The sequence below is a fragment of the Serinus canaria genome, chromosome 4A (genome assembly GCF_022539315.1).
Source record: "Serinus canaria isolate serCan28SL12 chromosome 4A, serCan2020, whole genome shotgun sequence".
Classification (NCBI taxonomy): Eukaryota; Metazoa; Chordata; class Aves; order Passeriformes; family Fringillidae; genus Serinus; species Serinus canaria.
The window spans coordinates 5141324-5167195 of NC_066318.1; the positions used below are offsets into that span (position 1 = coordinate 5141324).

At 45.3% G+C, this 25872-nt stretch overlaps 1 protein-coding gene across 4 annotated transcripts in view; it reads left to right on the forward strand.

Annotated features, from left to right (window-relative positions):
* Positions 1 to 827: 827 nt before the first annotated feature.
* Positions 828 to 25872, forward strand: part of LOC103816437 (fibronectin type-III domain-containing protein 3a-like) — a 38784-nt gene continuing 13739 nt past the window's right edge. Inside the window, exons 1-8 of one of the 4 annotated variants that reach the window (XM_050974453.1) lie at positions 828 to 913; positions 5457 to 5547; positions 16767 to 16902; positions 20015 to 20090; positions 20943 to 21019; positions 22521 to 22758; positions 23703 to 23975; positions 24822 to 24877. In XM_050974453.1, the coding sequence (XP_050830410.1) occupies positions 16807 to 16902; positions 20015 to 20090; positions 20943 to 21019; positions 22521 to 22758; positions 23703 to 23975; positions 24822 to 24877 (816 nt within the window). In that variant the 5' untranslated portion in view covers positions 828 to 913; positions 5457 to 5547; positions 16767 to 16806. Of the gene's footprint in view, positions 914 to 1102; positions 1200 to 5456; positions 5548 to 16766; positions 16903 to 20014; positions 20091 to 20942; positions 21020 to 22520; positions 22759 to 23702; positions 23976 to 24821; positions 24878 to 25872 lie in introns of those variants that run through there. The other 3 variants (XM_050974454.1, XM_050974455.1, XM_050974456.1) reach the window with 3 other exon arrangements.

Here is a 25872-nt window from a genome sequence, read left to right on the forward strand (position 1 = left end):
GCAAGGCTTGAGATGCTCCAAGGCTGAACGTGGGAACGGAGCTGCCTGTCAGAAGACACAGGATCATGGAAAACCAGGAATATCCATGGGGAAAGGACCTCCATGGAGTCCAGCCATTCCCCAGCACTGCCAAGGCCACCACTAACCCACGTCCCCAAGTGCCCCATCCACAGGGATCTTAAATCCCTGCAGGGCTGGGGACCCCTCCTCAAGGATGGGTGTCCTGGACAGGCTCTGCCAGTGCTGGACAATGATTTCCATGAGGAAATTGTCCTCAATATCCAATTAAACCAGTGATGGAACCTCTCCTTCCTCTTCTCTTTGCCCACTCAGTCGGGATCATCCCCTCACTTCCATGCTGTCACCATTAAAGCTTTTTGTGGTGTGACACAGTTTTAGGGTTCAGTTCACAGTTTTAGAGTCAGGGATGCGCTGTGACCCTCCCAGATTGTGGGGTGCAATGTGCAAAGTGGGAAACCTCCTACTCATCCTTGTCGTGGCACAGGGGATGGAGACCCCTGAGGGGGCCGGGACAGGTTTGGTGACAAAGGTGGAGCACTGGGGTGACAAACAGTGCCTGGGGGTGACATTGCCCAAGGGGGACAGACAGTGGCCTGGGGACAGTGCCCAGTGGTGGCGGGCAGTGCCCGGGGGTGGCGGCGGTGTCCGGCAGGGACAGACAGTATCCAGACAGCTCACCCGCCCCCAGGTGCCACCAGCCCGGCCCGCCGGGGCCGCCCCCCCGCGCAGCTTTCGGCGGGCGCGGTGTCCGGCAGCCGCGGATCCGCGCGGGCTGTGGTTGGCGCGCCCGCCCGCCCCCGGCCGGCGGCGGCGCAGGCGCGGTTCGCGCATTCCATGATGGCGGCGCGGGCGGGCGGCGGGCACTGAAGCGGCGGAGCCCGCGGGGCGCACGGTCAGTGCCGGGGGGAGCGCATGGGCACCGCCGCCGGCCGCTTCCCGGGGCCCCTTCCCCGAGGTCTGCTGCTCCCCGGGGTGGCGGAGAGCGGAGGTGCCCAGCCGGGGTGCGGTGGGCAGTGCCGGGAGCGGAGCCCCGCGGAGCGGAGGGCGGGAGGCGGCGCGGAGCCGGGCGGGGGCGGCTGGAGGGACAGGCGGGACTCCGGCGACGGGAAGGGTGTTCTGAAGCGGGGGACAGCCCGGGCTGTGGGACACGTTCGGGGCGGACGTGGCGCAAGGGGCAGGTGGGGACAGAATCCGGGGAGTTCCGATGTCCCGGGACATGGGGTGGGATGGGGTTAGTGGAATGGGATGGGGTGCCCGGGATGGAGTGGGGTGCCCGGGATGGAATGGGGTGCCCGGGATGCGGGCCAGGCAGGGTTCAGGGTACCCGGGACAGACGGCCAAGATCTGTCCGGTTGTGCTGCCCTACGGAGCGCGGGCATCCCCGCAGGAGACCCGGCGGGTTCGGGGGCAGGGGTTCTGGGGAGCCGCTCCTAAAGGGACTCCCGGTGCTCGGGGGGCCGGACCGTGCCGAGCCGAGCCGAGCGGGGGCTCCCGGCTGAGCCCGCCCGGATGGGGTTAATGCCAGCCCGCTCCGCGGGTCGCGCTTCCCCCAGCCCGTTCCCGCTCCGCTCCCCAGCGCACGGATTCTCTGTCTCCTTCTTTCCCTTTGCTCTCCTTATCCTCCTGCTCCGTGGGGCTGGAGGGGCTGCGATGTGCAGTCGTCCCCCCCAGGTCCCCCCTGGCCGCCCCCCCGTGCTCCCTCCCCGGCAGCCGCTGCCTGCGAATGCCACGTAGCCTTGGAGTTGTTCCCCTTGGCTGCTCCGCAGCTCCGGTCCCAGACACCTCCCCCGCGTCCTCCTGGGCTCGGGGCAGGGGGAGGTCACTCCTGTCAGCCCCTGCCTGCCTGCTGACCATCTTTTGCCCTCCCCCTTCCCGCTGTGTCCCCCTCTCCGCCTTGGAGCAGCGGCAGTGGGGACCCTACTGGGGTCACTCTCTGCCCGCTCCTGTTTATGCGTCTCACAAAGGGCTGGGGACTTCAGCAACGGGTGCTTCCCTTCGGGGACAGTCCCCAGGGGTTCTGTGCCCCCAGACTCAGCAGCCCCTCTGCCGCCTCAAATCTGAGTTGTTTTGTGTGATAATCTCAGGGCAATAATGCATTGCTGGCAGGTGTATTTGCTCCCTTCAGCAGCTCGCCCAGCTGGTTTCTGAGCTTCATTTCTGTTCAAAACTTGGTTGGAATGATGGAAATTTTCTGTGATTAATAATTGAGGTGTCAGTTTCTGTCCATTCTGCTGCTACTTTGTCTTCTGTCTGTCCCATGCTAGTTAATTTTTTTCACATTGGCAGCCTTTCCTTGGCTTTCCCTGCTGCCTGGTTGGGAATATTGACACACAGATAAGTTCCCCAACAGCCCGCTGCACGTATGGCTGTGGCCAGTGATTCCTGATGTTTTCCTAAGGTATTTATCTTTACAGCACTGCCTTCAATAGGGAAATACTGTCTCAGTCACAGATGGATGAGGCACCGAAATATTTATGGCCCAAGGTCGCACAGGAAGTATGTGGTGAGGCAGGGAATTGAATCTAGATTTCCTGAGCCTCAGATTAGCATTTGAACCAGGGAAGCATCCTCTCTGTATTTTAAGCCAATAAATTGACCTTGGAGTTAAGATGCAGTGTAGAAGAAAGTACTTTGTGTTTGGTTCAGTATCTGTGTAAGTAAGCACAGCCTGAGTTGCTTCCCACACTCGCATTCCTTCCCTCGGTTTATGTAATTTGTGAAAGAGGATAAGGTGGTAAAATAGGAAAGATGTTGACTTTCTCAGGGCTCAGTGTGTGATCATGGGTGTTGAAAAGCAGCCAGCTATTACACTCTCCTCTCTCTTTGGGCTTTTTACCTTCCTGTTTCCAAATCTTGGAAAGTTTTGGAGCGCTGTTGTTGTCTGGGAATCTTTTGTTCTCAGCTGGGATCAAATAAATCTCATTTTCTAGGGAGCTGAACTGATTCACTGGATCCCAGATCTCTGTTTGGGATCCTTCGTGGGGCAGCCTGTGGATAAACAGGGCTGGAACTGATGGCTCACACAGCTCCTGGAGCAAGCTCTTACAAGTTATTCACTCAGCTGTAGCTCAGGATTGTTGCAGCAAGTTTTTGGAAAACTTGGCTTCAGCTGGAATGAAGCAGCACTTTGACAATGCAGTGGAATAATTTCAGCTCCTTTGTGCATAAATACCACCTTGCCTTGCTCTTCTCTTGGGACAGCTGATTTTTGGTGGTGATTTGGTTGTTCATTTTCTTCAGTGATTTTGAGGAATTGAATGTTAGAATGGTTTAACACAATAACTCCTGGTGGATTCACCTTGAGAGAGAATAAAGATAACTTTGTCTACACAAATCCATTTCCTGCCACAAGCCTTGATCACAACCTGCATCTCTCTTTGATGTTGCACTGACACCAAATCTGGATATAAACATTCTGTGCAACTCTTTTCATGACCTTTTGGTTGTCATTTTTGGAGGTTGGCATTGGCATCCTGTTAGCCATAGGGCTTGTCCCACTCCTGCCAGCAATTGTCATCTTTTATGGTTATTTTTAGGAAAGGTTTGATGAGTCCTCAAAAAACAAATATGGACTGTGCAGACAGGAAAAATTCCAGTATTCTGCTCCCATTCTGCCTGGCCTTGGGTGAATTTTATGCAAATTAAAATTTATCTTTTAAGCTTGAAAGAGCAGCATTTTTATTTGGTGACTTGCTATTTCCAGAATTGGGAAACTTGTCAGATTGAGAAGGAAATACGTGACTGGCAAGACATTCTTATAATATTGTTCATCAAAGTCAGGAGCTGCTATGAAATATTGTAAGAATTCTTTCCCTGGTTCCATATTTTCTTAATTTCCTGTCATGATTTCATTGAATCGGAGAAGAATTTTAAAATTATCTCTAAAAGCAAATGAGAAAACCTCAATATTAGTAATCCTGCAACAGGCAAGAGGCTTGAGGGGAAAAAAAAATCGCATTTCTCACTTCTAATTTTGGTCTGTCTGAAAGCATCAGGGCTGAACTCTCAGTATTTAAACCTGGGGTTGCTCAGGGCTGGGGGATGTGGAAGCAGGAACCTGTGCATTTTTTCACCTGTTTTTAGCACATTGTCATGAAGCTTCCCAAGGTCAAGATGGTTGGTTTTCAGCTGTTATCTTTGCTGCAAGCCAGACCTTCACTGAAAAGTTTTGGATTCCTGAGTGAGGAGCACACACTGAACTCTTTATTGCATTCTTGAAGAGCTTATTGTAAAAGCAGCGATAATTTATTCTTTCAGTGGTGCTAACACAATCCTGTCTGTGTATTGACCAGCACAGACAGACCACTGGCTCCCAGCCCTTGGGCCCTTTCAATCCTAATGTAAATCTTCCCTTGTTCCCAGGATCTTGATTGATGTGGAAAATGCCTCCTTTTGCCCAAGATTCACTCTGAGGCCTGATGCTTTATATTCAATATTTTTCCAGTGTCTCATTTAAAGTAGCTCAGGAGGAACATTTGTTAGGTTGTGACTTCAGAAGCATCTTCAGGTGATCTCATCAGTGTGACCTGAAGACAGTATCACCTTTTTGGTGACAATGGCAATGGATTGCTTTGTGGGAGCTCCTCCAGGCAGCCTCAGGAGCCACCAGGACTCAGATTTTAATTTTTTTTTTTTTGAGCATTCCTTTTAAACTGCAGAACACTCTGCACCTGCCTGGGCCTTATCTTTAGAGATTCAGCAGGGAATGCCCAGGGAGGTTTGGAGTCCCTATCCCTGGAGGTGTCCAAGGAAGGACAAAGTGGCACTCAGTGCTCTGGGCTGTGACAAGGTGGGGTTGGGCACAGGTTGGAATTGATGATCTTGGAGACCTTTTCAACCTTAATAGTTCTGGGAAGAACAATATTGGGGATTGACTGATCCCTGCAAAACTTTCCTGTGTTTGGGGGGCCAAAAGAGGGCTTAGTGTGCAAATATTTTAGGAAGTGGTTTAGTGCTGGATGCAGCTTGAGAAAGGTGCTGATTTTTACATTATTAAATACAACATAAGTGGTTTAACGACTCCTGGAGCTGTTCATTTCCTTCTGCTGGAGCATCTTTAGTGGAGCAGTTTCTAGAATAAAGCTTTGGTGTCCTGTAACAGCAAACTGGGATTGTATTTCCAACTTTATGTACAATTTATGTCTTTTTATGCCCCTTATCAGAAGGGAAATATATGCAGGACAATTTAAATTTGGGTATGTTTGGAACCTGATTTTTCTGTCTTTATTGCCATGCAGAGGAGTAGAAGAGGTATGTAGTAGGTAACTAAATAAATCCAGTTACATCCAAAGAGCTCCCCAGTGGAGTTACCACTGCCTGTCCCCTCCTGGCTCCTGCTCTTTCCATGGATCTGTGGTGTTCCCTGCAGCTTGTTTTTCTTTGGATTTCATGTTTGCCAAGGCACTAACATGAAAATGTGGGGTTTTTGCCTGCAGAAAGAAGCCTGAGGACAGCACACGTTGCTCACTCTGTAGCAGGCACTGGAACACTCACCAGGAGGAATTACAAGTCAGGAGAGCAACAACGGTAATTACACAGAATTTAGGTTTCTCCCAGGTTTTATGATATTTATTTTCTCATGAAGTCTCTAAGTAACACTTTAAGTTGAAGTGAATGTATTTGACAGACCTCTAAACTTAGGACTCTTTTTTTTCTGGAGGAAAGTTCTGGACAACTTCTTATCAAAGGGAAAAAATGAATTAGGGAAGGAAGAACTGATTGAGTTCTTTAGGTTAGAACAGTTTCAGGTTCCACAGGAACATTATTGATTTTGTAGGGTGGCAGCCTTATCTCTATTTTCACATTTCTTACTCTTTCTTCTCCCTTCACCTACTTAGCTGGAAGTTTTTTCTTGGAGAGAATTGCATAATTGGCTTTGGATAAAGAAAGTAAATTCTGTTTTTAGCCAAATGCATTTCCTGTGTAGAGAACAGCTGGAGTGGGTGATAGCATTCTCTTAGTGCCTTGCTCAGATCCTTTGGTTTTAGCTGGAGATCATGGAACTGAGCTCCTTCTCATGGAACTGGTCAGGTCAGGGAACTGATCTGTTGGATAAGCAGAAGGGAATCTGTCCAAACCTTGGAAAGCAAAACATGATCAGCAGATTTCATACAAGAGATAAAGAAAGAAGTGGTAATCATGCTGCATTCCCTGGATCTGTACAGGTGTCTTGGGAGGAAAAGCATTTAACCAGGTTAAAGCCAGGTTTATAAATTCAGATGAAGTTTTTTCATCTGCACTTCCATGCCCCTTATTAAATAACTTCAGCATTAATATCTTTTCCATGGCAATAATTTGCTTTCAGTTCTGCTGAGTGAGGTGTTAAAGTGCCCATTGATGTCACTTGGGTTTGTCATCTCCAGTCAGGAGTGAAGGCAGTTTAGTGTTTGCATGGGAGGAGTTTTATGCTCCCAAAGGACTTGCAAAATGTTCATGTTGGTTTTAAGCAGATCCTGCTTGAAAAAAGCTTTAATCTGGTCACCCAGGTGTGTATTTTTCTCCATTTCAGTGTGAGGGGTGAGAATTATTTAGAGGAATTATTCAGATTTAGAAGATACTACGTTAACAGCCTTTTGGTGTATTGTAAATTGTCATTTTGCTTTTTAATGCCTGGATTTCTTAAAATATAAACTTGATAAAAACTATTAACTATCATCCTTAGGTTCTTCAAAACTGATAATTTCTTCTTAGGCAGTTCCATAAAAATGTGATTCAATCCCTAAACTTCCAGCAGGTTCATTGATTTGCAAATAGGTACAGAAAGGAATGATTTCCTTTCCTAGTGTGCTGCCAGCCATCAGCTGAGCTGTGGCAGTGACTCTGTGCTGGTCCTGGCCAGTCACCCAGACTGAGGGAAGTGGTCCTGCTCCAGCCTCATGGGGATGATCTCACACTTGCATTTTTCCCTTGCATTTTCCATGAACTGAAAAAATGCACATGGTCTGATGCCACGAGACTGCTCAGCTGTGGTAATTGCAGTCATTTATTGGTGTGTTTTAGCCCTGGGTTTAAGCATAACCTGTTCTAACCAGCCTAATTTGACCCAGTGCTCAGCTAAAGTGTTACAGCCCCAGCCTCTGGTGTTGTGCAAGGAAAAGTCTGCAGCTGCTGTATCAAAATAATTCCTCCTTGCTCAGAGTTTGCTTAATCTACTCCAGTTTGAAGAAATCCTTTGCTTTTGCTGGGGTTTTCTGCTTGGTTTTGAAGTCCTGGTTTAAGAGGGTTGTTAAGTGAGAGAGGCCTGTTTGTGCTGCATCCAACACTGGTGATTTGCAGACCAGAGCTGGTGGGAAATCAGCCTTTGCTTCCTTGGAGCCTGCAGAAACCTGGGAGCAAACTCCTGTCTGTTCCACCTGTGAATTCCTGATTTTCCTCCTGTTTTGTTGGATTGGGCAATAGCTGACTGCTCTGAGGTGTCTCATGGTAGGGAGCCTCTCCTGGAAATGGCCTGGCTGCTCTTGGAGTCTGCATGATTGCCCTCCCTGAGCTGAGTTTAAAGTAAATAAATCGGTGGAGATGCAGAATGCAAGCGTTTGGGAAAGAGCTTTTGGATCACCTCAGTCTCCTACCAGTTCTGTGTGTCTGCCATCCCATAATGCTCCCAAACTGATGGAGGTGTCACCCAGCTCTGGCACTAAGAATGGCTCAGTTTTGGTGCTTTCCTGGCTCAATCCCAGGAGGTTTCATCCGGGTTTGGACACACATGGCACAGAGCAAAGCAGAGCAGCCAAGCTCAGGGTGCACTTAAATTCTTCACTTTTCCTGATTCTTCCTGGAAGATTCTAAAAAAAGCTTTTAAAATACTTTAATATTTATTCCTTGCCATGAGCTGGGTGTTCCTGGCTGGAGGGAGGGACTGGGATGAACAAGGTGCTGAGGAATGATGTGTTCCTGTTGGAGGGAACGTGTCTGCACACACAGCAGCCATTCCTCTGGGTTGCCTCCAGGCTTCCAAACAGAACTTTTCCCCTGGCAGCTGGTAAATGGGCTGACCTTTTTTATTTTCAGGGAAAAAATTATCATAGAATGGCTTCAGTTTTACCTTCCACTACAAGACAAATGTGTCCCATGGAGAACAGCTGTGCTCAGTTATGCAGATCCTTCTCCTGGGTTTCAGAGCCTTGGGAGAGGGTGCAGCTCCCTGTAGGAACTTGCAGTTCCCAGCTGGCAAACCTTGGCACACTTGGAAACTCTTTGTTTCATCTGCCCAGCTTTGTGGTACTTCCAGGTGGGAATTCCAGCTGCCTTTTTGCTGACCAGTTCATGTCCAAGAGAGAATTCCAGGCACACACAAGGGCTTGTGCTCTGTCTTGTGCCTCTGGGCAGAAGTTTTTTGGATTTCTTTTCCATGGGCTGTGGTGTCTGTTGCTTCCATAGCTTCCAAGTGATTTAGAGAACCATTTCAATATAGAATTTCTGCAGTATATGGTTAATGTGTAAATGAACTGGTTTGCTTCAAGGCCTAAAAAACCCCAGAATAATGTTTTAAATTCACAGTTTTACACTTGGCAAATCATATTTAGAACAAGCCCATTGTTAAATTGCATTTAATAAAGGCTTTTTCTAAGCTTGAATTTTTTTGCTTTGTGTAGCATTATGACATTAAAATTAGCACCTTGGCTTATTCCAGAAAGTAGAATAAGAAAGTAAGTGTCACCTTCCTAACCTGTGGAAAAAAGGATAGTTTTAGGTTTAATTCTTTTGTCTTTCCTTTTTTATTTTTTTTGTAACAACATTTTTACAGCTAGAAAAATCCTACTCCCTTTATTTATTAAGCTGAAATAAGAATGAAGAACCTTAATGGCTCAGTCCTTTGAGGTGCTCCATTCTCTGAACATTTGTAGAAGCAGGATTGGGATTAGGACAGGAATGGGACCTTTCAGGAACTCCTGGATTTTGGTTTATGGGACTGGTCACTTAGGAAGCAGTACACAAGTGCTCAGGATTCAACTCTGCTTTTCTGGCAGTAACAGAAAAGCCATAAAAGAACTAAAACAACAAAGGAAAATATTTATCTAAAAGTCATGTCATGTTTGCGTTATAGAAACTGTTATTGCCAATTTCACAGGCCTCCTAAATTAATAATTCTGAGGGCAGGCATGGCCTTAACGTGAGCAGAATATTAAATAACAGCTCAAATCAAATTAATGCTCTCTGGGCACTGGCAGAGCTTTTCTGCCCAGCTCTTCCCAGCAGAGTTTCTTTTGGGAAGAGCAACAGGGAGTCGTGCAGCCCCTGGAAAAACGTGGGTGTAAGCCTGGAGGGTGGGCACAGGAATCCTGAGGGATGGAGTTTCAGGCTGGAAAACAATCCTGGAGTGCTGGGGGAGGCTGCAGGGGACAATTGTTTGATGGCTTTCCTGGCACGCTCCCCCAGGAACCCGATCCAGAGCCGGGGTGAGCCGGGGTGAAAGTCGATCGCATCCCTGGGGCAGAGCTCCCGTGGCCTGGGTGGGATGGAGCTGCTGGTTCTGGGTGGGTTTAGGGGTTTTGGTGTCTGGGAAGTGAGGGATTCCATCCCAGTCTTAGTCCTCCTCCAGGGAGAATTTTAGGAGAGTTGAGGTCTCATGGTGGCCTGAGAGATGAGCGCTAATGGTAAATTAAGAATCCTCCTGTAATCCAAGCAAACGCTTGGAGCAGAGTGTGGGAGCCTTGTCCTGGTGTGTGGAGCTGGGCTGGAATTTTGGTGAGGTCAGATATGGGATCTGTGACTCCCTAGTAAAGTATTTTCCTATCGTATTAAAAATCTCTCTCCAGAAAGATCTCACATTGACTTTAAATGGGAGGAACACTGCAGACAGGCATGGATCAGCTTTATTCCACTGTCCACAGAAGAAACCAAACAGATTTCATAAACAGTGAAAAATGAGTTTATAACCCCAGACAGAAGTTGTCCCTAAGGCTGGATTTTCATTACAGTAAGTGCTGGATTTAAGATGAGAAAGTTCCTATTCCGGGAAGCTTTCCTGGGGTCCCAGACCTCACCTGGGTCAAAGCCACCCCTGGATCAGGTTCTGAATAGTCAAAATATTTGACCCCATTTCTTGGGTAAGTCCTGAGGGACATTTTCAGGTGAGTTCTCAGTATTCAGAATATTTGAGCCCATTTCTTGGGTAAATCATGAGGAACATTTTCAGGCTCAAGGCTGTGTTCCCCTCCTGGCTGGAAGCCAAACTTCCCACAAGATGCTGTGGCCTAATTCCCTTGGGGGCCGTTAGAAATGATTTCCAGGATTTTAATCAAAACATGGATTTAGTGGGGAACAGATGACTTATGGAGCAGGGGTGGTCCCTGCAGAGCTCAGGTTGTAACTGAGCTTCTGTTAAATCTCTCCTTGCCTTAATCTTGCTCACAGTAAAGCCAGTCCATCCAGCAGGTCTCACGTGTGGTCCTGGGGCACAAACTTTTTTAGGAGTGGGATGGTACCTTCCACACCTTGTTAATGCTGTTTATTGCAAAAATCTGGGTGGGAGAGGGCAGCTTGGGTCTTATTTTCTCAATTTTTTCTGCTTTAGAATTGCGTGGGGCATATCTGGGTTTTTTAGGAATCAAAATTGGATCTTTTCGACAAGGTTATTCCTTAGCCTGAGGTTGGGGATGGCTTTGGGATGGCTCTGTGGTTGTTCTTTTTAACAGCCTTTGGAGATGAGTGATGGAAAATTGAACTGACAGAGTGGAGTGTAAAATGCTCAGAGCTTCTGTTTGCAGGAGATCTGGATTTTAAGGCAGTGATAATATTCTTTATCAGAGAACATGGGGTTTTCCCCCTGCTCAGAGAAAATATAGTTGCTATACTTTTATATAATGTTTATAATACTAATTAGTGATTCTGTCAGTATAAAAGGGTGTAAGTAAAGCTTTAGCTCTTTATATAATACTGCTGTTAGTAAAGAGCAATGTTAGAGTAGTTTTCTTCCTCTAATAAGTGAAAATTTAGGATCAGGCTGGCAGGTTGCATCAGGCACTGAACCTGGAAATCAGGAAGTCTCTCCTGAATTTCATACTCTCCTTCCTGGACACATTGTTCTTTCTAACTCAGGCATGCTGTATTTAGAAAAAAAAAATAAAGTCTCCATTTAAGTAATAAGCTCCTTGGAATAGGAACTTTCTCTTCTTAAATCCAGCACTTACTGTAATGAAAATCCAGCCTTTGGGACAGCTTCTGTCTGGAGTTATAAACTTATTTTTCACTGTTTGTGAAATCTGTTTGGTTTCTTCTGTGGACAGTGGAATAAAGCTGATCCATGCCTGTCAGTGTTCCTCCCATTTAAAGTCAGTGTGAGATCTTTCTGGAGAGAGATTTTTAATATAATAGGAAAATAATTTCATGTGAGACAAGAGGAACTTTGAACTTGCTAAATCTGTAACACTGCAACTCGTTTGCACAATAGACAATCTCATAATAGATAACATGACTAAAGGATACAATTCCAATGAAAAAGTTTATTTTTCAGTTTATTAAATTTTTCTTGGTTTTTTTAATATTACCATTAAGAAATACACAACCTTTTTGTTCTTCCGTGTCCTGTAGTAAATACTGACAAATTCATTGTCAGTGCCTAAAGAGAAACATGTCTGTAAATTGTAGATTGTAAATTAGTGGTGACTGCTCCAAAAACTCTTGATAAAACAGGACTGATGTGTTTACCCAGGAAGATTCTTCTGGCCAGAACCTTTCTTCCAGATATTGCTGTGACAGTTTTGAAGTTGCTTCTCCTGTGTCATTCAAGTGGAAGTGACAGAGCTGACATGGTGCCTCATCCTGAGCTTCACGCTGGAAATGGCTAAAGGAGGCTCAGCAATGCTGGGAGTTCTTCTCAGGAATTTACAAAACACTTATGGGGTCATTATGGTTGGAAAAGACCTCTGAGATCCCCAGCTCCAACCATTTGTCTGTAACTGCCCCCGTGCCCTGGAATTACTCATTATTCCACTTGGGAACCAAACCATTGGAGACAGTTGGCTTGGTGACAAGGGCATGGGCTGGACTTGATGATCTTTAAGGTCTCTCCCAACCTAGCCATTCTGGGAATTCTGTGAATTTTAGCATTTCCACCTGTCTGGTGTGTGAATCCCTGATGTTTTCCAGACTTGGGGTAGGATGATCCCATATCAGCCAGCCCTCAGGAGCTCCCAGGGAGCTGCAGAGCCTTTTCCATGGAATCTGAGCTGGAATCAATGAGCACTGAGTGCTCCTCGGGGGCTGGCCGGGCTCCAGGGGCTGTGCAGGCTGGAACTGGGGGGAGGCTGATGCTGGAGCCTTGCAGAGCTCAGCTGGAATTTTGCTGCAGCAGGAAGTGAGGTCAGGCCCAGCTCTGTGGACAGGAATTGTTTGCTGGAAGGGCAGTCCTGGAGATTTTCTGTTTTTCTTAGAAGCTTTTGTAGGAGTGTCCCTTGGAAATGTTGCCTTCTTTTGCATATGGGAACAGGACCATGTTACATGAGATTGTTGAATTAGTCCTGAACACATCTCAGAGCCCATTTTTACAATATGGATTTGGTTTATTTAGTTTAAAATATGTTTTGTTGTGAAATATTACTGTATTTCAGGTTTTTTCATGTTGAATAATCTTTGAAAACAAAAGCTATTTAACTTAATTAACTCAAGCTATTTAACTTAGAAATGTGTTTCCCACTATCACTTCTTCCAGCTTCAGGTTTGTTGCTGAGATGATTAATGCAAAATTTTTTTTTTTTCTTTTCTGTGGCTCTGTGCGCTGAATTCATCCCTCAACTCAGCCCAGTCCAGGTTTGGGAATGACCTTTAGCTGATGTGTAATAAAAAACACTGCAAAAAAAGTGAATCAGGTCAAAAGTGCCCTTGCAAAATGTAACCTTTCTAAAATGTAATCTGTTTAATTCCATACTGAGTCAAAAATATTCAGGACAGGGTGACAAAGCTGTAGAGACACCTCTACAAGTTCTGCTATTGATTCATATTTAATGAGTCACTAAACTTCAGTTTATTCCTATAAATTGCAAAATTTGCCTGGTCTTTAATGCTTCCAGATGGGATTTTTCTTGCTTATTTTTAGTCTAGAATGTAAGATTTAGTGTATTAGCTCATCTTTAATGTCAATGCAGCCTGTGAATTCCCAGGACTGTACTTTTTTCCTTGTTTTCTTTTTTCCCCCTGACCACTTGAATAGTTCCTGGGGATGATAAATCCCTCACTGCCAAGAGCAGGCCACAGCAAAAGCAGCTTGAGCTGCTCTTCCTGAGATTGGCTGGAATAAAGTGGCTTTAGGGACCCAGCAGCTCTTTGATGCAGTTCTCCCTGTGGGTGGGTCCATGAACAACCCCCCCAGCTGCATTTGCCTCTCCAACCTGACTTGGTTTGGGGTAAATCCAAGGGTTTAGAGGAGGCCTGGAAGCACTGACAGACTTTTAGGGATGATGGGAATCTTGGGAACTCGGGAGTGTTGGTGGAGGAGAGGCTGGAGCTGCCCTGGCCCCAGAACCCCCTGATTCCAGGGCTCATTCCCAGCATGGGCAGGAGGAACAGGGGAATTCTGCCCTGCTCAGGTGAGACCTCACCTGCAGAGCTGCCTCCAGCACAGGAAGGAGCTGGAGCTGCTGCAGAGAGCCCCAGAGGAGGCCACAGCTCTGCTCCAAGGTCCCCTCTGGAGCCAGGCTGGGAGAACCGGGGGTGCTCACCTGGAGAGCAGAAGGCTCCAAGGTGATCCCAGAGCCTCTTCCAGTGCCTAAAGGGGTTCCAGGAGAGCTGGAGAGGGACTTGGGACGAGGGGTGGAGAGACAGGACACAGGGAATGGCTTCCCACTGCCAGAGGGCAGGGATGGATGGGATATTGGGAAGGGATTCTTGGATGTGAGGGTGAGGAGGCCCTGGCACAGGGTGCCCAGAGAAGCTGTGGCTGTCCCTGGATCCCTGGAAACATCCAAGGCCAGGCTGGACAGGGCTTGGAGCACCCTGGGGCAGTGGAAGGTGTCCCTCCCCATGGCAGGGGTGACACTGGATGGGCTTTAAGATCCCTTTTAACCCAAACCATGTTGGATTCTGTGATGCCTGAGTGTGCATGGAGGTAGATTTGGGATCCTGCAGTCTCCTCTCTGCCCCTGTGCTGGTTGTCCTCCACCTTTCCCTGGGGAGCAGCCTTGCCCTGCAGGGAGGGCAGGACTGGATTCCCTGCTCCAGGCCAGCCGTGGGAGGGTGTTGGGAAATGGCTTTTCAAGATAGAGCTCTGTCGTTGTTTTGTTTTGCAGGAAATGGTGCTGAGTATGTAATAACTTTTCAGGAATTCTCTTTTTATTTACCCAAATACTACCTACTTCCTTGAGTGAAATGGAGACTTTGGGCAGGTGAACCCATGGATTTATTTCCCTGGAAAAGTTTTACCTGTTGAAGTGGGGAGGGGTTGAGTCCCACATTCATTCTCTGTGTTCCCTTGGAGGGCAGGGTTTTGTTGCTCTTATCAGTGTTTTCAAGGAATGAAGCAGTGCTCAAAACCCAAAATAACTTGGTTTTTTTCCAAAAAAACAGAGGATGCCCCTCTTTGTCCTCAGTGTTCTGCTACTTGCAGCCAGCCCAGCTGCACAGGGAAATATCAATGTTCTGAGCCAAGTGAAACTGCCCCAAAACCTGTTCAGATGGTTTTGTTCCTGTCAGTAATTCTGTTTTGTCTGACCATATGGCCATTGCTATTAAGACACAAAATTAGCTATGCTTGGAGTTTGTCATTAACAGTTTAAAACCAATTATTTCTGCTACACCAAATATTAAATTCTTCCACAGAGAAATGAAGTTCCAGCACTAAGCAAGCAGAAAGTGTTTGGAGGTGTCCATGTAAATTAAATCCTCCCTGTGTCATTAGGCAGGAGAGGAAGGATTCTAAAAACGACAGGGAGGTTGGGGCTCTGCTCTGTAATTTGTCCTAAAGAGAGAATTAAATTCAGCCAAGGCAGGGAAAGAGCAGAGAAACTCTGAACCTTTATTTGAAGTTGCAGAGGATGAGCACAGAAACTCTGAACCTTTATTTAAAGTTGCAGGTGCCTTTGGGTCCTGTTTCAGAACAGGTTTTTCTGCAGCTGTTTATTTGGGGTCGTTGAATTTGAATGCAGAAGGAGTTGCCCTTTGGTAAAAGGTTTTCCCCTTTATTTTAACTACTAATTTCTGTTTTCTTTGAGATTCAAGAAATTGATATGCATATATAAAGAATTTTCCTTTTGCCTGTGTTCAGTGAATTCCTGTTATGGCTCTTAAGGCTTAGATCCAACCTGGAAAAATGGGAGAGGTGTAGAGGAAGAAACCTTTGCTTGAATTTTACTGTTTCAGGCAGGAGTTTTTAAGTGGAATAGTTAAAATTTGCATCCTTGGCAGAGGCAATTCCAGACCTGACAGAAAGGAGATTATTTTATTCAGGAAATAAATACCATGCTCAGGCAGTTCAGTGTATTTATTAAGTGTGTTTAGGCCAAACTGATGCAAATTTGATCTTTGAGGTCCTGTCCAGCCCTTGCACCTTGCAGTGATGTTTAGCTTCTTAAACCTGTTACTGGAGCAGCCCTGGGAAAGAATTTCCTTGTGAAAGGAGCTGGGTTTTGGGAAGCCTTGAGGAGTTTGTTGTGCTGCATTTTGTGGCTGTGTGATTGCATCTCTGATTTGGAGATGCTTTTGCAAAGGAGGAATAGGGGTTTTATCAGTGGATTCCACCAGCTCCTTTGCCTTGTCTTGATAACACAGGAAAAACCTTTGTGATCTCAGCTTTGTTACAGATTTTTCTGTAAACAAAACCAGTTAAAACCAGAAGAAATTACATTAATTATATTTCTCCTACTGTTACTAAGCTGCTGGAAATACAGACCCACAGGTACAGAATTAATCAGTTTTTGTCTTTTTTCTTCCCCAAAAATTGCACTTTCTTTGTTGCTTGTGGAGAACTGAAGAAAGATTTGACCCTTTCAAGCAGCCTGACTTGATTCATGCTTAGATTTAGGGAGGTATTTTGTGGTTTGCTTTTTATTTTTAAGGAATTGGACCCTCCTAACCACATTTTGCCTTCTGGTTTATGGGAGGTAATGGGAAAGGAGCAGGAAGTGTCAGCATTTCCTGTATCCTGTTATCTTGTGCTTTTTATGGATGCTGGATTAACTATACACTGAAAATTCCCTACCATTGGGAGCTTGTAGCTTGATTTTCTCTAATTACTATAATTAATTTGTGTCATGTGTATTTTGACTTGCTCTAATTACAGATTATTCCCTGGAAGCTCACAACTCTGCAGCACTTTTCCATTCACATTTCCTCATGGTTGTCAGTCAAAAATTTTGGGACAAAGCAGGATCTTGTGTTGTCTCAAGCTTTGCTTTCACCCTGGTGGATTTTGTATTGGAGAAATTGCATGGTTTAGGTTTTTTTTGATCATCACTAAAATGTAAATGCGGTGTGTGCATTATGTAGCCTAAAGCTTGGGGTCTGGAGTGGAAGCAGTTTAGGAATTTGAAGTGCAAATTTAGGAATAAATTGCTGTATAAATGTAAATTCCTCTCCTTTGTAATTGCTGCACTGAGGTACCAATGCCAGCACTCGTAGCTGAATATTCCTGATAATTAAAGGGGAGAATTTGGGGAAAAGGACATTCATTGCTTACATGAAAAGAGTTAAAAGTGAAAAACAGGATGGCATTGGACTCTTTGGGTGCACTTGGAGTGTTCTGAGGAGTTTGTCAGGGAATGATTTAAGGGAGGGAGAGCTGGATCTGACCTCATCCCTGTTTTTCCTTGGAGCAGGTGGCTGAGGTGAGCAGGTGTCCATGAATGATCCCAAGAAATGATGGCTGAGCAGCCGCCCCCCCTGGAAGCCACACCTCTGCTGAATGAAGTGCCACTTCTACCTCACATGGTCAACGGGGACAGCATCCAGCAGGCAAGTGAGCCCTGAACTGGGAGCACTGGGAGCAGCTGGGATGGTTGCTCCACAAAAACCAGGCATCTCTGCCACTGCTCTGAGAGATGGGGAAGGATGAGGTGGTGAGCACTGACATCAGGAGTTAAACAGAAGGGGAGAGAGGGAAAAAAAAATCATTCAGTTCCCAGGCAGTGGACAGGTGTGAAAAAAGGGCTTTAAAATGGAGCTGCAAATTCCAAAAATCAAAGGAAAAATAAACGTTTTGAAACTCCTGTGATGAATAAACATTAGCAAGGGATTGCAAAGGAAATCTGTGACAGGAAAATGAAAGGAAAGACCTTGGCTTCCTGGTTTTAAGTGTCTTCATTAATAATTACAATGCAGTGGTGAAACCTGAGTGTATTTAGTTGAAACTTTAGAGCTTTATTGGACACAGCCCTTCAGAAGTCCCTGGTAGGATTAAAAATACAGGTAAAAAGTGGCAGCAGAACAATTTTGAAACCCAAGTCTGTGTAAATTGTCAGTAAATGTGAACTTAGCGTTCAGCAGAGAGAGCTGAGTGCTTTGTACTACAAATACTGGGAGTTCTTCCCGTCCTTTGAGGTCTGGCAGGCCATAAATGCTGAAAGTTTACATGAGATCTCCTTTAATTTGTCATTGCTGCAGATAAGAAGGAGAAATCCGTGTTGTTTCAGTTGTATACTTGGAAAAATGGACTTTTTTAAAGAAAAAGTCCTTTTCCCTTTCTGCCTCAGACCCTGGAGGTGGAAGTGCAATGAGTATGTCTGGAAATGAGCAAAGTCTCCAAGGTATTTCTGAAGTTCTGGCAGTAGAAGGTGAAATTTCAGCCCTGCCCAGCTGGGAGGTGGCTCAGGTAGTTCAGGTTTCATGAGGAAAGGAGATCAGGTAGATTTAGTTGGCCCCTGTCCCCAGAGCTCTGGGTGTGGGACATGGAGGTGACAGTCACTGACATTTTTAGGACCTAGAGAAGACTTTGCCATCAGGTGAGATTTTAAATAAAAGGAAAATAATAGAATTGTATTTTAGAGATGCATTTGAAGAGCAGATTTGAAGTTTAAATAGAATCTTTTAAAGAAGATGTTGACTTAGAATCTTTATTAATGGTGAGGATTTGAAATCATTTCTCTGCCAGGGCTGTGGAGGTTAGTGCTAATACTTAATTATTGCAGAGAGATTTGTTTCCAGAAACCAAACCCTTGTGTTTGGCCAGTGAATCCATTAGCTCCATTTCACTTAAAGCAAAAGTTGGAAGTTTTCTGGAAGGGTTTCTGGATCCAGAAATGTGTGAACAGGGCTAAAAGCAGAGCTGTGGCTGAGCAGCTTTGGCTGTGCTGGTGCCACCAGCCCTGCAGAGGTGCTCAGGACTCCTGGAGGCCTTGGCAGCTCCTGGGCTTAGCACTCCCCTGTCTCACCTGGCTCAGATCCACCCCCAGCTTCCTGGAAATGTTCCTTGTTGGAAGGTGCCTGGGACTGCATTTGCTTCATTAATTCCAGTGAGTCACTGCTCTGAGGCATGGCCTGAGCATTCCTGGCATTCCAGGCTCCCAGTGCTGCAGCACTGCTGAGATTGCAGCACTGCTGGGATCCTTCCCTCTGCTCTCAGAGCTGCAGTTCATGGAAGCCTGTGCTGAGGATGTGCCACCCTCAGAGGCTCTGAATCCCTCAGACGTTCCCTTTCTTGCCTCTGAGTTTTGCCCTCAAAGATGAGCCTTTTCCTGAGGTCAGTCCCTGCCTGTGGAATCCTGGATCCACAGCAAATCTTTTTCCTGTTTCTAGTGCTCTGGCAAATCCCCAGCCCATTATTGTAGTTTTCTTTAAACAATTGACTCCAATTCTCTCCCTTTACCCCAAGAAATGTATTAGCATTGAAGTCATGCATTTACCTGCATTCTGAAGTGACAAATCTGCATAAATTTCATTATTAATGCAAGTTATGCCACGTTTAAAGGCATTCTCTGCCATCTCTCACTCTCCTGGAACCATAATAAATATTACTGAATGCCTAAATGGCCTTTTCAGGGATTTTGGTGGCTTATTTATATCCAGAAACAAATCATCCACCCAAAGGAAAATTCTCCTGTACAATGAGCATCAATTCTACCCTACGAGGGAGGTTATAAAAAATAAAATCAAATATTAATACACCAATATGCAGAAGCTGCAAAACCAGTGTTAAAATAGCATTTATCATTTATCTTTGGAGTGTGTAGTGATGAGAACAGTGAAACTGGTGCCTGGGGAGTTCAGGGAGCTCCAGCACAGAAAAACTCATTCATTAATGTCACGTGTAGCTCATTTTACCAGGAATTAAATGACCAGGTGACTTCTTCAGGTGCCATCTACCTGCTACAAATGTCACTCCATGAATAGTGCAGAAATACTTTATAAAAAGTGAATGGAAGAAAATTACACTGATTTTCACAGCTGCTTTAACAAACACATTTTATTTCAATTTTTACATCAGTGCCAGCTGTTACCAGGGTGGAATTTGAATTGTGTACCTGCGGTTCTTACCTGTCCAAACCCCCTTTTGAAAGGATTAACTGTGGAATATCATGGATGTTACAATAAAGTGCAGCTGCCAAAATTCGCCTGAGGCTGGGGCAGGATGAGGGGATGGTTTGGGATCCCAGCAGGGCCTGAGGAGTGGTCCTGGCCCAGCTCCAGGTGGATCTGTGTGCAAGAGGACCAGAGGGACCTGCAGATGTCTCTGGGGTCTGGGTTCCTTCCACAGGGAAAACTCGCCTGGGCTCACAGGAGCTGCAGGGCAGAGGTGGTGGGAAAAGCCTGGAATGCAATGTGAATCTCAGGTCATCATTGCCTCAGAAAAAGCAGAAAAATCAGTGTGAAACATGAAATTAAAAGCTTATTTCATGAATATCAAGTGAGGCACTTCTGGGAGTAACTGTAGAGGGAAAATACAAGGATTTTATGTCAAAGTAGGAAAAAATATTTTCATTCTCCCCATCACTCTGCCCATTTTCCTGTTTTACTCCAAGGTTGCCAAAGCTCTGATGTTGTTTGCCTCTAAAGAGAAGGGATTTTCCCCCAGAGAATGTCTAAAATTCAAAAAGCCCCCAACCCCTCTTCTGTGTTTTGTTTCCTGCAGGTGATTCTTGTCCAGGTAAACCCAGGTGAAACATTTACAATTACAACTGAAGATGGACACATTCAGTGCATTCAAGGTAAAGGGAGGCTCAAGTCCTGAATCCAAATATTTTGGTTCTAGGGTTATTCCACTGGGTTTTTTCTGTGATGTCAGATGTGTTTTCTGCACTGGAATAAATCACATTGTTCAGTTTGTGTCCAAGCACAAATGAGGCAGCACTGGGAAGCTGCCAGGATTCCCTGAATCCTGCAGATTCTCATTCCCAAAAGATGGGTTAGCAGTGATCCTTGACTAAGTGTCTTCCCAGGATCCTTACACATGAATTCTGTGGTAATTGTTACAATGAGTTAAAGGACTTCAAGGGGCACTGGGGCCTCCCCTGCTGTGGGGTGGGGGAATCATTGCTCCACTCTGTGCCTGCAAATTCCATTTTACCTTCTGGGTGAGTGGCAGAAAACCTGAGTCAGGGCAAAATATCTCCTGTAAGTCAGGTGGAATTTGGCAGTATTTCCATTTTTGGAGTATTTGTCACCATTTTACATGTTACTATATAAAATGTGTCCATTCTGCTTTCATCATATCCCCTACAGGAATACTTCCCTTGAGCTTAATAGAAAAAATAATGTATTTAAAATTGATTTTTAAATTCTACATCAGCTTTGCCCCAATACCTCAATTTGCCTTCAGTACTACAGACTTTTAACTGTCCCAAATTAAGAGCTAAAATTATTTCTCTAGATTTTTGTGCAGTTAAAAAGACACTGCTGGCCAAAGTGTGGTGTGGCTGGAATAAAGCCAATAATCAAACAGAGAATGGGATGCAATCCCTGATGTTTCAGGCTCCAGGGTGGGCTCCCACCTTTGGCCAAAGGTGTCTCCAGATGGGAAAAGCCTTGGTTGTTAAGAAGTGGCCCCTTGTCCTTGCCAGGTCCAGCACATGTCCCTATGATGTCACCCAACGGTTCCATGCCGCCGATTTTTGTGCCTCCCGGTTACGTATCTCAGGTACTTTCATTTCTCCTTCTCTTGTGTGTGGTTTTGGGGGAAATTTTAATAAATTTTTTATTATTTATTGGTGATTTTAGCTGTGAAAAAAGCTATTTTTTCCATTGAATTTACCAACTGTTTCACTTTATTGTGGGCTCTGTACCTTCTGTTACTGAGTAATGTCTGATCCAGTTTCCAGGAATTTTTTAATCCTGCTCCCAGCAGTTATAAACACTTTTAGTAACAAGGACAGCTCTGAATTGACTGTCTGAGCTCCATGAACAGGATCCACATGTTTATTTTTCATCAGTCCTGTTTGCAGGGTGAAGCTGGGTCATGTGAACAGTCCCAACTGGCTGCACGTTTTCTATTTAATATAAAAATTTATCCAAATTTTCAGTGCTTCCCTCTTGACCAGCCCTGATCTCCTGAAATTCCAGCAGAGCAGCACTGCTGGAGCAGAGTGTGGTGGTGATGCAGACACTGATCCTAGTGATGTGTTTGGGACATGAGCAGGGTTCTGGGCTCTCCCAGCTTTGCTTTTCCACTCCCGTGGATTTTCCACTCCTGGGTGTTGTTCAGGTCAGACCTGCATGTTGTTACCAGAGATACTCCCAGTTCCCAGTTTGATTTATTTCTAAATTAATGTGTTTTAAAAGGAAATAATCAAAACCAAATGTGGAAACAGAACTTGTGTTGTAGTAATGTTGAAAATCAGGAGTGTTGTGAGTAGGTTTGAAACCTGTAACTGTGAGTTCTTGGCTTCTCCAGGCAGCTCCTTTGTGCACACAGCTGCATTTTGGGCTTCTGCTGTTCTTCAGCTCTGCAGACTTTGAGGAAAGAGTCCCCCAGACAATTTCTGGTCCCTCTGAAATGGATCCCTCAGTGCAAACAGTGGGCAAAGCCCTGGCAGCACTGAGCTGCTCAGCGTGAAAACCACATTTATTTGTTCTGTGTTTGCTGTCACCTGAAACCAGCAGGGTTGGGCTGTTTTCCCTTGGTGGTTGTGACAAGGATTGACAAGTTGGAAAGCAGCTTTAAATCAGAGCTTGAGTTACCTGGACTGCTCTTGTCAGATGAGGTGATAGCTTTGTGTTCCCAGTGTCTGGAGGAGCCCAGGGCTGGTTCTCTTGGATTCTGCCAAAGTGGAGTGAAATAATTCAGGAGCGAACAGGTTGTGGACTCCCAGCCCTGGAAGTGTTCCAGGACAGGCTGGATGGGGCTTGGAGCAGCCTATTGTGTGGAATGGTCCCAGGGGTGGGGTGGGATGAGATGAAGTTTAAGGTCTTTTCCTACCTAAACCACCCTGGAATTCTGGGATTGTTCAGCACTTTGATTGATCAGACTGACTGCCTCAAACTCCACTTCATCCCAGCAGTACCTGCCTGGTTTCCAGTGGAATCCAGTCTGGTGTGCAAACCCTGGACATGAACCAGAGCAGGGCAGTCCCTTGTTGCATGTACAGTATTGGATGGGATTCTCTCTGGCCTCACAGTCCATTTCTCCCATTTCCCTGCAGGTGGTGGAAGAAAATGGAGTTCGGAGAGTGGTAGTGGTGCCCCACTCGGGGGAATTCCATCCTTCCATGCATCCCCCCCCTCCTCCCCCTCCCCCCCACGTGCCCCATTACATGCACCACCCCCATGCCCTGCTCCCACCCCCCCCTCACCCTGTGTTCCCCGCGGTGCCCGGCACAGGAGAGCTCCCACCTCAGTTCATGCACCAGCCCCCGCCACCACACGTGTTCCAGGAGCAAGGTGAGAGCCCAGAGTGTCCCCAAGCCCTGGGGACAGCTGGCCCTGCCTCCCCACACATCCCCAGGGGTTGTGTTATTAACTCAGGACACCCCTAAGGGTCAGGGTTTCGTGAGTCCCAAAGAGTCCCTGAGGGCTCCCTGAGTGTGCAAAGTGTGATTGTGTATCCTCTGATTTTTCTCTTTGGATCCTTTATTTTCAAGGAATTATGCAAATTTATACCTGAAAATTGTGTTATTTTCCAGTGTTGTATTTTCCATGCATCCCTGCTTTTGCCACTGTAAATCCCACTGCAGTGACTCCTTTCCCTAAAACTCCTTTCCCACTGAGTTTGTCACAGCCTTGGCATGAAGTTTATTGACAATTAATTTGATATATTAATGTATTTTTTTAGTCCAAATATGACTGAAAAGTGAACAAAAACTACCCAAAAAATGTTGTTATCCCTAGTGGAGGGTGAAGTGCAGACCCACTCTAAAAACTCAGTAAAGCAATAAATCAGTGAAGCACTAGGGTTATGTTGAATTAAACCAAGCTCAAATCCTTATTTTATTATCAAGACTTAAAACAGAAATTAGACTTAATAAGACTGTTCATTGCGTCTCAAGTTTAAATTGAGTAATTAGATATTTGGACTCACACTAGGCTAAAACAGCATTCAAGATGTGTTGGAAAAATTCAGTTGGGTCCTAAATTGCTTTATTTTTTGTAAATGTTGTTTAGCAGGGAAGAAAGGCAGCTGTAAAGCAGGATCTGGAGCAGCTGACAGGAGAATGGCCCCAAAAATTTAGTTTGAAAAGACCCCAAACTCCAAAATCCCTGCACTTCCAGACTGACAAAGCACAGGGAAGTTCCAGGGGCTGGATTTTAGTGATTTTTCCAGCTTGTAGATTCAGATGTCAAATGAATAATTCAGAATAATGAAGTCATTTCTCCCTTCTTTGCAGAACCTCGTTCCCATGGGAGGACAAACTTCATCCAGAGGGACGAGAGGAGTCTCAAAATGCAGGAGCACCTCAAGAAGAGGCTAAAGGACAGACAAGCCAGTGGTCACACCAACAATAAACTGAACAGTCCTCCCTCCTCACCACATAAAGTCCTTAATTCTTCCAATGCCACAATTCCCAATGGGAATGGAAAGGGCCAGCAAGGGGCAGTTGGAGCACTAAAGCAGAAGCAGATAGGAAAAACAAAGGGCAGTCCAGAGGCAGAGATGGGAGGTAGGTGGCATGGACAGGGGAAATCTCAGTTGTTTTCTATAAACTCATTGCAAAACAGGTTCTGAAAAAGCTGAATTTATAAATTTGTTTGGCTGTTCAGGATTAGAGGAAGACTGAAATCCATTATTGTTAATTTTTTTTTCCTAGGAATCATTGGAATATCAAGTTTTTTCATTTAGTATTTATCAAATAAGGTCTTCAGGAAGATTTAATCTGAAACCTTTTTACTTCCCTGCCATTTCTGAGTCAGGACTGATCAATATTCCCAGGGAGGATCTCCTGTAGGTACTTCCAGAACTTCTGGTGCCACTGTTTGTGGTGCTTTTTGATAAACCAGGAGCCACTTAAACCTTCAAGAAGTACAAAAATTTGAGCAGTTGTAGAAACTGCTGTTTAATTAGTTCTTATTTCAGCCTTGTGGTTACTAAAAACCTTGTGCAGTGTCTTTGAGACAGTGTCAGGCTTCTTCCAAACTGGGAATGTTTTGCCATAGAAATTCCAGGAAAACACATCAGACAGAGATAAGATCTTATTATCATTTTTTTTAACACCTCTCATTTTTGGAGGAATGTTTTTGTGTTGTCAAAGAAAACCTATTTCTGCTCCATTAGGAAAAGATCCCCTTTGTGCAGGATGTACTAAAGGGCTTTTTGTACCACTGTTGGTTTTGGATAGTTGGTGTTTCTGCCCCTCACGCAGCCAAAACAAACAGGGGAAATGAACTTTGCACAATAAGAACCATTGTTCAAGTCCTAATGAGGCCAACTCCATCTCGTGGTGGCCTTTTGGTAACAGCCTGGGTTGCTCTCAGGCTTTGGGATAATCTGGTTTGTGTTTAAATTGCAGAATCTGACACAGAATCCAGGAAATGTGATACTCACTTGAGCATTGGCAAGCCAGTCGTAAGTATTAGCCTTAAAATCCCATTATTTTCTGGGCTTGTGCTTCCTAGAAAATAACTTGAGTTTTATCAATCCCTTTTCCTTTGTTCTTAATGGTTTAATTTTTTTTAATAGAGAAAATAAATACTGTGTAGTTGTCAGAGTTCATAGCTGGGAAAGGGCAACCATGCTGGAAATTCACTATTTCTCAGTTTGCCAGCCTGTAATCCCAGAATATTCCACTGTTGCAGTTTTCCAGTGTTGTGTGAGGGCTTTACCTTGCAAACCAGGGGCCTGCTAAACTCTTGGAAGTTTGTCCACTCTTGGAACCATCCTTTGCTCAGCAGAGAGGATTTAGGAGTTGAGGATAAAGTTTACACAAATAGATCCTCTTTTGATGTTATATTGAGAAACTGGAGCAAATATTTGAATATTTACAGACTTAGGAAGGTGGAGTCTGGTGAGAGTAATTAAAATGTCTGTGATATTTGATATTGAGCAAGATTAATGAGCTCTTGTCTGCATTATCCATACAGCAAACAGGGGTTGTGTTCCTTTGCACCAGCTTTTGAGGGGTTTTTTGGTCCTTTAGTACTTTTCCCCTGCTTCTTCTGACATCTGTACTTTGAGCTACCCCAGGGCTGTGTTTCCTTGGGCAGAGAGAGTTTGGAGTGTGGGAATTAAGCAGCAAAATAAATCAGACAAGAAATGTTGAGTTTTACAAAGAGAGCCTGTGCTGTCCTTAGGATCAGTGGCTGAATGTTGTGTGAGGGAGCTGTCAGAAAATGACAGTAAGGTGTCTGTGCCTAAATCTGATCTGGGGTCCTGCCCAAGACTCCCCAGCTGAACATTTGCTCCAAGTGAGTGATGGAAGCCTTGATGCAGGAATTTTCTCTTCCTGCCCCACTGTGGTGTTGGTTTGGTGTTGGAAGGGAAAGCCTTTAGAAATGAAAAGAGGAAATCATTGCAATCCAAAGAATGCCTCTATATTCCCACTCCAAAGGGAAAGAATTCCT